The following is an 11,286-nucleotide window of genomic DNA, read 5'->3' as shown; positions in this document are numbered from 1 at the left end:
ATTAGCATTCTCTAGAGGGCCTCCTCACGGTCTTCCTTCGATTTCAGATTTGTATTCTTTCCTAGATTCCAAACTAGCCCTGGAATGCCAGTGTGTTGCCTAGGTCAGCAAGGGGCCAGGTGCTCCTCCAGCTCTGTGCCTTTGTCTGCCTTGGAGAGCTGAGCTTCTGGCAGAGTATTTACTGTGGGGCAAGCAGAAGCAGAAGCATTGCTTTGCTTCTTATGTTTGTTGTTGTTGTTCTCAGTTCTTCCTAACTTTTCAGGTGCATTTAAAAAAATAGTTATTTTGTTTTCAGCTTAAATATACTATAAAATTAACCATTTTAAAGGGAACATTTTCAATATTTCATCTACCTTATAGCATGCATCAGAACTATGCCTCTTAATGACTGAACAATCTTTCTAACTTTTCTTTGGGACATGTCTTTAGGCAATATCATTTCCACAAACAGGCTTAGAGAATTTCAAGCCAGGCGCAGTGCCACTGAGCTAAATTCCCAGACCAGGCTTAGAGAATTTCTGCATAATCAGAACCCTGTTTTCTTTCCCCCATTCAGAAGTTTCTGCCGGGTCACTTATGTAGAGATGCCAGTCCTGTCTGCCCCTCTGCCCTGCTTTCATCCTTTTTCTCATTGTGTTTAATGTCATAGTCATAGCTTTCCTGTTCCTCCTGCTTATCAGTGAGAGGATAAGCTTGAGAGGATTGCCGGCCTTGAGAGGATTGCTGGCCTTTGAGTCCTCTTTCCATATGTGAGTACATATGTGGATGTGGGATGCAATGCCTAACAGAGAGGAAGGAAGTGCTCAGGACCTGTCTGTTCACTGGGTTCCAGTGTTTATGCTAAAACAAACCCAAGGATGTAGGGCACCACATTCCAGTATGTGACTGTTGTATATTTATAATTACTGCAGTGTGAGCAGTCTTTGTCAAGAGCTATGCCACTACCTGGAGTTGTCTTTGAAGCCCTTTTCTGTCTAGGAGGTCCATCTGGACCCTAAACACCAGATAGAGGTTCTGGTAAAGTTTCTGTTAGGAAGCTTTTAGAAGGGCCGGGGATTTAGCTCAGTGGTGCCACCGCCTGCCTCATAAGCACAAGGTCCCGAATTCAATCCCCGATACCAAAAAATGAAAAACAAAAAAACAAGCTTTTAGAAAAGCAGTCAGACTAATCAAGGTAAATCAAAGATAGCTATAGATGCCAATTTAAAAGCTGTCATTCTAAAAAACAAATCTGATAAAATGTCAGTTGATTTTCATGTTGTTTCATGTGAAGTAGAGTTTATGTTATCAAAAAGGTATAACTTTTCTCTTAATGATAGCAATTCACTTTTAAGTACAAAAAGCATCTTAGAATGGTTTTGTAGAGGAAAGTTAAAACTGATGCGTAAATCAGAATTAAGCTATGAGTTTAAGGCAATGGAAATGCTTTGAAAATAATACGAGGTATGATTGAAAAATACAGTGAATATTTAAATTTCAAAAAAATTACAATGAAAGACACGTTGCTATTAATCTCTCTCAGAATATTCTTCCTCACTGCAAACACACTTATCCTGTCATTCTTGCCACTTTCTGAAGCAGCTTTGGAAATCCTTTTTCATGTCTGGTTGCAGTGTCATGGCTGCCTCAGTGTCCTGAATCAATTCAAAACATTTACTTTTGAGGCCGGGATTTAGCTCAGTGACACCGAGCCTGCCCTGCAAGTGCAAGGTTGTGAGTTCGATTCCCCAGTACCAAAAAAAAAAAATTTACTTTTCAAGATCACTTTGACTTTGCAGAAGAGCCAGCAGTCACATGGTGCCAGATTCTGTAAATGAGGACACACTGCAAGGTTTTTATTTGGCAGAAATTGCCATAAACACTTGATCAGCAGGGGTAATCAAAGCATGTGGTAAATGTTTGAATTAAAAGATTTATTACAGTAAAAGACACATTGCCATTATCCCTCTCAAAATATTCCAAATATTCCCCCTTACTTTGACCATACTTACCTCATCATTTTTGTCAGTGTCTTTTATTATAATGTTTTAAAATTTAAACATTCAGTCACCACTTAAAGTTAGTATGAAACTGAAATTCTTTAAACCTTGTTTGAACGTTTCACAAATGTATTATGCTGAATTCCCAGTAAGCATAATCTAATCCCTTAAAAATTAAATTTTGTTACATGTTTATTAGGAATCTTTATTAATATATATCACCTGACTCCTTTAAAACTTAAACCGCTTTAAAAAGTAGTCTAAGTAAGCCAGGAGGGTGGTGGCACACAACTGTAATCCCAGGACTCAGAAGGCTGAAGCAGCATTGCCTCAAGTTCAAAGCCAGCATGGCGTACATAGTGAGTTCAAGGACAGCCTGAACTACACAGGGAGACCCTCTCTCAAAAAAAAAGTAGTCTAAGTGACCTTGAGCTCATGTACATAGCATTGCAGAATGACTATACTTCATCTTGATATTAAATCATTAACATTTGTCAGTTCCGTGATACACCTAAATCTATGTGAAGTATTTTAAAAGAGTTCTAAATCTTCCAAAATATAATTTTAGCTGTGTATATTCAGACTTTAGTAATGCATGTTTTGATGCATTTTTGTACATTGTCTATGTTGTAAAAATTAATATATTTTACAGCTGCAAAAGAAGGGGCTGGTGCTGTTGATGAAGAGGACTTTATTAAAGCATTTGATGATGTACCTGTAGTACAGGTGAGAATATTTGAGTATGATTAAAAGCAGGCCAGAACATTTTTCAAATTTCATTTTTAAAACATGTCTGTATTAGCTTTACTATAATGAAATACCTGGGGCAACTAATTTATAAAGAGAAATAGCTATATGTGAATATATAGCTCACATTTGGGAGATTCAAAGTCCTAAGCTAAGGCTAAGCAAAGGCTCAGGAGGGCAGGCCCTTGACTGCATTACCTCAGTGCGTGATGGCTGGCAGTAGTGAGAGCAAACAAGTGATTGCTTGTTTTACGGGGAATTGGGAGACTACATACATGTTACAGAGAGTGTGGGGCCAGACTAGAACTCTGTCTTGAAAACTACCCCAGTGATCCAGTAGCCTCTCACTGTGCCCCACCTCCTAAAGGTTCCAGTATCTTCCAATAGCTCCACTATGAGGACCACAGGCCTGTGGGGGACACAGCCAAACTGCAGCACTGCCCTATGCGGAATCCTGTACTAAGTTTGGTAATTTTAAAACCATCAAGATTAAAAGAGATCTGATACACAGATTAGAAATATTGGAACCTTATGGCTGAAATAAAGCACAAAAGTCAAAGCCCAAGGTGATTTTTCAGTAAGAACAGGAAAGAAATTGATTGCTCTTGTACTGTGTTGGTCAGGTCACATAAAAGAAAGATACATGATTAGATTAGATGAGAGAATAAAGAAACATTTTAAAGGATTTTTCTTAAGAAAAACAATTATAAATGTGAAGGACTCTTTTATCTGAAAAACTATAGAGCATGGTATAGTAAAAGCCTAGTTTATGCGTCTTAACTACGAAGCAAAGATTATGTAGAAAAGTTGGAATACAGTCATACATTTTGGGCTATTCTGTGCCTCAGTATCTGCCTTATTTATTTATTTGTTGTGGTACCAGGGATCAAACTCAGTACCTTGCACTTGGGAGGCGCAGGCAGTGGCACCACAGAGCTAAATCTCTGGCCCTCAGTATCTGCTTTTGTTGACTGGGGCCATACTTTTTCTCATCCTGTCAACTGTGTTTGGGATCCTCTAGCACTCACTGTTGCATACAAGCTTGCTCCCTTGGGTGCCATGTGTGCGTCAGTGAGGCAGCAGGCACCATGGGCTCAGGCATCCTTCCATCCCTTTCTAGCATGTGTCAGGATGTGGGAATATTAGGAAGTAAATTTGAAAAGTGTCTAAAATTACAATATAATGTGGTGTTATGACAAGCAACGCAACAGTTAATAAATGACTTATGTATCACTGCTTCCCTGAAGGCCTGTTTCTCTTTTGTACATGAAATCCTGTTCTACATTTAGAGTAAAGCTATGTTGGAAGTAAAGTTACTCATACCTGGCAGCAGATTTAGTGGCTGCACATTTACAATAAGAAGGAAGCTCTTTCTAACACAAACCAGCTCAGATGTTTTCTCACAGGTTCTTCTTAAAGTTAGAATAATTTGTTTTTACTATACTTACATATTCAGGGAGGACATTATAGATAGTAATTTAAAAAATTATCTTTATTCTGCAAATTGTCTTATATTGATCATACATTAATTTTTCTTACAGATTTATTCCAGCCGAGATCTGGAGGAATCCATAAACAAAATTAGGGAAATACTATCTGATGACAAGCATGACTGGGAGCAGAGAGTAAATGCTGTAAGCTACTGACTTCATGTGATTATATTTTCATTAGATTTAAATATTCCAAATATTTTATGAAAGTGGAGGGTAGCTCTAATGAGTTTTAAGTAGTAGGTATTTTTACACTTTTCCTTTTTAGTAGAGCACCTTGCTTGTACTTGTATTTTTCAAACATGCTAACTTAGCTGTTTATGTACCCTTGTTATCTTAAGAAAGACCTACCTGTGGCATGGCTGGTGATGGCTTCTCCTCTTGCAGTAGTAAAGATTTAATTCTGTGACTCTTGGCCAGTAAAGTGCCCTTTTCAGTGTATATCCCTCAATATTATTTTTATTCTTCATATCAGTTGCCTAGAAAGTGGTGTCTCCTCTGTTTTTAGAAGTAGATAAATGAAAATGTTAGCTAAACACTAAATTAGGGTGTCTTAGCTGAAGAAAGCTATTTATATTGGCTGGTCAATGAGATAGGAAGTGGTAAAATCCCTATTGTATTCTGTTTGAGATTCAAATTAGCCAGCTCATAGTGCTGCAGTGGAGGATAATACAAAATTACTGAAGGAATGCTTTTTAAAAATTTATTAGGGGCCGAGGATTTAGCTCAGTGGCACTACGCCTGTCTCACAAGCACAAGGTCCTGAGTTCAATCCCTGCTACCAAAAAAAAAATTTATTAAATGCAGTTGGAGTAGGATGTGGGGGACAGTAAACATGGGGTTTTTACAATCCAAAATGGTTTTTAGGTAGCTACCATTAGTGTCATAGAATCTATGAATAAACTAAGATATTTCCAGTTTAAGAAAACACATCTTATAGAAACTACAATACATTTATCACAGGTACTACATTTTAAATTTTATTTCATCTTAGTTGAGATATGTAGATTTGTTTGGTGTACTAGCTAGGTTGGTAATATGTAACTTACTGAATTCTCCTGGAGAAACTATTTCTGGGGCCGGGGATATAGCTCAGTGGTTCTGCCGCCTGCCTCACAAGCTCGAGGTCCTGAGTTTAATCCCCGGTGCCAGAAAAACCCAAAAAACAAAAAACTATTTCTGTATCAGTTGAACTGTAATGTTCATCTCATATTTTGTTTTGTATAGTCTGTTAAGAATTGTTTTTTATTTAACTTGTCTTTATCCCATTAGCTAAAAAAGATTAGATCTTTACTTTTGGCGGGTGCAGCTGAGTATGATAACTTCTTTCAACATTTGCGTCTTTTGGATGGAGCCTTTAAACTCTCAGCTAAGGATCTGCGGTCTCAGGTAGTGAGGGAGACGTGTATCACGTTGGGGTAAGGACTGCAGGATGTCACGTTCTCACCATGCAGTAGTCTCAGCACAGAGCTTCAGAGACCACTCGGAAGCCTCTGTTTTAAGCAGTTATTAATGTTAAATACAAAATAATGATATTTTATAGAATTCTGTTTCTCAAATTTTCCATTGATTTTTGCTGATAGGACACTATGTGATTATCAGAGTGTTTGTTTCTAGAAGAGTACCACTAAAGCCGGGTATTACAGTAATGTTTAATCCTAGCTGTCCTAGCTAATATCAAAGGAGCAGCAGCAGTACAGCTATTTAAAATTTTTGGGGTGGGCAAATATTAAAGAAATATTTTATGTTAAAAATGAAAAGGGACACAGGGAAGTTTCTTTTTCTTTTTTGGGGAGGGTGCAGAGAAGTTAGTAGGGATTAACCCAGGCCTGGTGCAAGCCATTTACCTCTAAGCTACAACCCCAGCCCGTTTTATTACTTTGTTTGAGACAGGATCTCACTAAATTGACCAGGCTGACCTCAAACTTGTGATCCTCTTGCCTCAGCCTCTTGAGCAGCTGGGATTATAGGCATGTACCACCCCACCTGAAAAGTTTTTCATATTTATTACTAGTATATGATCATTTTAGAGGATTTGGGGGTTTTTTTTTATTTGTTTGGTTGGGTGTTGTTTTGTTTGCTATTTTAAGGCTTTGTTGAAAATGATTAAAAAGTTCTTGAGCTACTGGCTATCTGCCAAGCTACCTACATTCATGTTTTAAAATTAATTTTTAAAGTATTCTACTTTAGTCTTTTATCTGTTGATAACTTTAAATGAGGGCTCTCAGTGTTAAGAAGTTTATATACTTCATTGTTAATGGGAAATACAGCTACAAACCTGTATTCATTTCTTATTGTAGGCATTTGTCATCGGTTCTGGGCAATAAGTTTGACCATGGAGCTGAAGCCATTATGCCAACTATCTTTAATTTAATTCCAAACAGTGCCAAAATTATGGCCACTTCAGGTGTTGTAGCTATTAGGTTAATCATTAGGGTAAGTATGTTATAGAGCCATATGTAAAATAAGCACTTGATAAATATTGATAGTGGGATACATAGTAGAGACATTTCTCATTAGAGTGATTATCTATCATAGCAATCATGTTTTACTTCCAATATTGACTTTTCTTCCCACATAATTGTTTTCACCATCTACAGTGTGAACTGTGGATGTGTGCTATACAGTCACTGAGGTGCTGGCTGTTGATGCACCCCTCCTTGGTTTTAAATATCTGAACAGCTGCACCTACTTCTGGGCTTATTCTGTTCTTATCTCCCTGATGCTACCTCATAATTTCAGTCTTTCTGTGTTATATATTATGCTTATAATTTTACTACTTCCCCAAACTTAAAATTAATTATGCATAAGCACAGAAACAAAATCATCTCTTCAGTTAAGTTTCTAGGCCAGTGATGGCGAACCTTTTTACAGCTTTCAGTGATACACACAGTCCACTGTGCCACACGTGGCATAGGTTCACCATCACTGTTCTAGGCACTTATTTGACTATCCAAGTAATGTGTGTACAGATTTTCGGTAAATACCACTTATTTGCCGAGACTTAAGGTAAAAAAAGTGTCCTATGTCACCTCCCATTTTCCCCAGAGAAAACTCTTAAACCGTTGGGGCTTGATGATGCTGACTAAAATCTAATCAGAATGTTCTTTATTATTGTGGGCTGCTTTGTACTACTTTCAGTTCTTCCTGTTCTTGCTTACAGCCTACTTCAAATATTAAACACAGAGTTGTTGCTGTACATTTCCACTGAAATAGTGTCAGGAGGCTTTGGTGTGATGACTCCTTTTCAACCTGCCCAGACAACTTGACACCTTTGATTTTGGACTAATTTATATATTTCATGTCATCTCTTCATTGCCCGTAAATACTGTAGTGACCTTTGACATTCCAGAGAAATTCAGTGATATTCTAATCCTGGTTCATAAGAAAGCAATTCTCTTAGTTGTGTTTTGTTCTGTTTTTGTATTTGCAAGTGTTCACCTATGTTTTGTTCTTCTCCACAGCACACACACATCCCTAGGTTAATACCTGTCATAACAAGCAACTGTACCTCTAAGTCTGTCGCAGTTAGAAGGTAAATTTTTAAAGTGCTTCCTGATTATTTTTTAAATTGCTTAGAAATCAACACAAACTAAATCTATGGATAAAATTTCATATTTGAAATATTTTATGTTAAGATTCTGCAATAAGTGCTTTGAGTTGAAAGTTCAAATTCTAAATATTTTTGGAATAGAAGTTGAATAAGCTCTAGTGCGTGGGTGTGTGTGTGTGTGTGGATGTGTGGATGTGTAGGTATGGATATTTGGGGGGTAGTGACAAAAGGAGAACAGAAGACTTTTTCCTGATACTCCCTCTGTTTGTTATTGGTTTGCTTCACTTCCTGAGCAAATGTGCATGCAAAAAAATAAATACCACAAACACCAGTGACTGTAGTTATATGTGCACATAGGTAGGAGGAAATGTGTGTTGTTTCTACCATCTGATAGTGATTTTAGGATTCTGAATCCCTATGCCAATCCCAGACACTCGCTCTGCTGCGTAGATTTGAGAGGTATACCCAGAAGATACTACAGGCAAATATTTGTTCCCAAGTACTTGTCTTATGTATTCAGGTGTGCTGCCCTAGACAACATCTGAAGAGTAAGGACTTTATTCTTCTAGCTGTTGAGTCGAGTGTTAATATCTATGGACCATCTTGCCAGCCAGATGTAGTTATGTGTAGATTTTTAGGGAATTCATAACCAACACTAGGCCTATCAATGGACCCTGTCAGGAGGCTTGTTGGGTAAATTAAAGGCAAGCCTGAGCTGCAGCCTTTTGGCCTCATTCTCACAGCTCTATTTCTAGATCCCAGCTCAGTGAGAGTCCTTCACTCTTAAGAATTAGAGCTAGCTTACCTTAGCTCCCTATTGTTTGCTTCCTTTCCTGGGGTGTCACCTTCTTCCTGCCATCATCTCTGGGTAGGAGACCCTTCTAAGCACATCATAGGCCAGTGTTCATCTACTTTTGTTAAGTGACGTGAATGAATTGTATATATTTATGGTGTACAAGGTGATGTGTTTCATACATTGTGGAAGGACTAAATCAAATACTTAATATATGTATTACCCCACATACTTGGTTTATATGGTGAGAACATTTAAACACTATGTGCAGCAATTTCAAGTATGCAATATATTGTTAGGTTACCATGATGTACAATAGATCTCTTAAAGCTTTTTCTTCCTAAATGAAAATTTACGTTATATTTGATCAACATCTCCCCATTTCCCCAGTTCCCTAGCACCTGGTAACCACTGTTCTCTCTGCTTCTGAATTTTGACTTCTATGAGTTTGCGATTAAAAACAATGACAAATGGTGTAAGAGTGAGTGATAGTGTATATATTGTGGATTACAAACTTGCATAGGCTGGTGTTTAAAGGCAGATGGTATATTTCTGAGAAGCTTCATAGGTGAATTATAAACTGAGCTCCTTTTTGAAAGATGAGTAGGAAGGAATAGAAGAAAAGAGACAAGAAAAATTCAGACTAGGAAATGGCCTGGGCAAGGAGATGGAAATAGAATCAACATGGTCTGGGTTGGGTCAGGAATGGGAAAATGACAGTGAGGAAGGGATGTGGGCGTAGTTCAGTGTCTTTTCCTTTGAGGACCATTACTTCACCAGCTCTCACACTACATTGCAGACCAGGGCTGGCTGCATGGCTCTCCTGAGTGCTACTAGGGCCCCTGTGCTCCTGGAGCTTGGGGACTGCTGCTTGTCACTCTTGTTTCCTAGACTTATGTCTTGGATATTCTTGTATCTGTCACGTGGCATAGGGTTAGGGATGATTGAAGGCTAATGGACTGATTAATTGTCTGGATTATGAGCTGAATTGGGAGGATCATGGGAAAGAAAGTCTAGTTCATTTTATTATTGGAAGAATACCAGCTATTTGTGTTTCCTGGAGTGGGTTTTAGGATTATTATAATTTTTCTCCCACAAAGATAAGAAGTCAGAAGAAGGAAATTACTGAGGGGTAGAATGCAAACTGGTATGTAACCCAAAGGAAATGAGGCTGGAATCATTTTTTTGTGATGCAGATCAGACCAAGAAAGACCACAGAAATGAAAAGGCTTCAAAAAGGATGTGGAAGGATTTATGGATAGAGAGCAGCCGAGTAGCTGTGGAAAATTTATTTTAAGCACTACTTAGGACCTTAGCAGGAATATTTGGTGAACACTTGGTTTTCCAAAGTATTTTCTACTTTTTTTGTGTGTAAGGATTCTGTAAAATTAATGGAAAGAGCAGTTCCCCAATTCAGTAACATATGTTAATCTTCTTTGCATGTGCACACTCTGTATTAATGTATTATTAGCATAATAGAAAAACAAGTGATGATGATAGACCCTTTTAGTAATGTTGCTGTGCAACTCAGATGTCCTGACCTTTTGTCCCTTGGCCACTACCTGTGCCTTCCACTTTCATCTGCTTTGGCTTTCAGTCAGTTCTGATTCTTCTTTATGCTCCATTTTGTTTTACTAATAAAAAATTAAAGAAAACCATTATAAGAAGTAGTATGGAATCACTTAAGAAGAAAAAATAACTTTTTTATTTTCACTAACACAGGTATTACTAAGTTGTATATTTCTTAACACTTTCCAGGCGCTGTTTTGAATTTTTAGATTTGCTTTTACAAGAGTGGCAGACACATTCACTGGAAAGGTGAGCATATCTGTCTGATTTGAAGCTGTTTCTTCCTCTGGATTGAGTTTTGAGATCAAATCCCCTAGCGAGTAGCCCACCCATCTTGAATAAGAAATGAAAACATCCAACGATTTGTTTGCTTGGCCATGGCTGTTGCTACTGATGTGACCCACATAACAATTGCAGGACTTTTTAGTGAATGTCAGTGATTGAAATATTAGTGTGCCAGGAAGCTGGGCAAATGTGTCCTGACAGCTGCAGAGCCAGGATGCGCTCTTTATTGATGCCAGTCCTGCTGCTTAACATGCCTGTCAGATCCTAGAGGGAAAGGTTTAAAGCTGCTCTCAGCAGGCAGGCTGTAACTCTTCCATGCTTAAAGGAACTTCACTCAATTGGAGTAATCCTTTTTTTCTCCCTTTGTATGTATCAGCAATTCTCCTTACTCAGGCTGGTGTATGGTGACTTCCATTCATAATAATTAAAAAGTAGGATAGTGTGTGTGGCAGAATTTTTCAAGAAGCATATCTTAATTTTGAGATTCCTTTGACATTTTTACTTACTGTCAATTTTAGGTGCCTGTCATGCTGAGTTAAATTTGGAGACAATAGATAATAGCCTGCCGCATTTTCTTTTTCCTAGTGTATTATATACTTTGTGAAGAGCTTTGCAGGATAGTAAATAGGTGATGAATAATGGAGTTTTAAGTATTAGAAATTCCATAACACAGCAGCAGCAATCAGAGATGCCACAAAGCCAAGCCTGCTAGAGGTAAAACTTCATCTGGAAAAACTTTGAATCTAGAAGAAAGTCATATACCTTTTCCAGTACTTTATTGTCCCATAATCTCTTGAACATTACATCCTCTTTATTGGTTGATGGCTTTGGAACTTACAGGTGGGAAGTAAAATGAGAGATTTAATGTGT

General features: G+C 37.9%; 1 protein-coding gene across 11 annotated transcripts in view; it reads left to right on the top strand.

The window, feature by feature from the left end:
* Clasp1 (cytoplasmic linker associated protein 1) overlaps nucleotides 1-11,286 on the top strand; it is a 260,640-nt gene that overhangs the window by 156,018 nt on the left and 93,336 nt on the right. For all 11 annotated transcript variants that reach the window (XM_087198200.1, XM_087198215.1, XM_087198196.1 and 8 more), the window contains exons 10-15: nucleotides 2,632-2,705; nucleotides 4,268-4,360; nucleotides 5,489-5,634; nucleotides 6,517-6,652; nucleotides 7,681-7,751; nucleotides 10,321-10,380. In XM_087198200.1, the coding sequence (XP_087054326.1) occupies nucleotides 2,632-2,705; nucleotides 4,268-4,360; nucleotides 5,489-5,634; nucleotides 6,517-6,652; nucleotides 7,681-7,751; nucleotides 10,321-10,380 (580 nt within the window). The remainder of the gene's footprint in view (nucleotides 1-2,631; nucleotides 2,706-4,267; nucleotides 4,361-5,488; nucleotides 5,635-6,516; nucleotides 6,653-7,680; nucleotides 7,752-10,320; nucleotides 10,381-11,286) is intronic.

Source organism: Heterocephalus glaber, unplaced genomic scaffold (genome assembly GCF_053883595.1).
Source record: "Heterocephalus glaber isolate CG9 unplaced genomic scaffold, H.glaber_assembly_v1.0 deba00000347, whole genome shotgun sequence".
NCBI lineage: Eukaryota > Metazoa > Chordata > Mammalia > Rodentia > Bathyergidae > Heterocephalus > Heterocephalus glaber.
The sequence above is the reverse complement of the archived record's forward strand: the minus strand, read 5'-3'. Positions and strand labels throughout refer to the sequence as shown.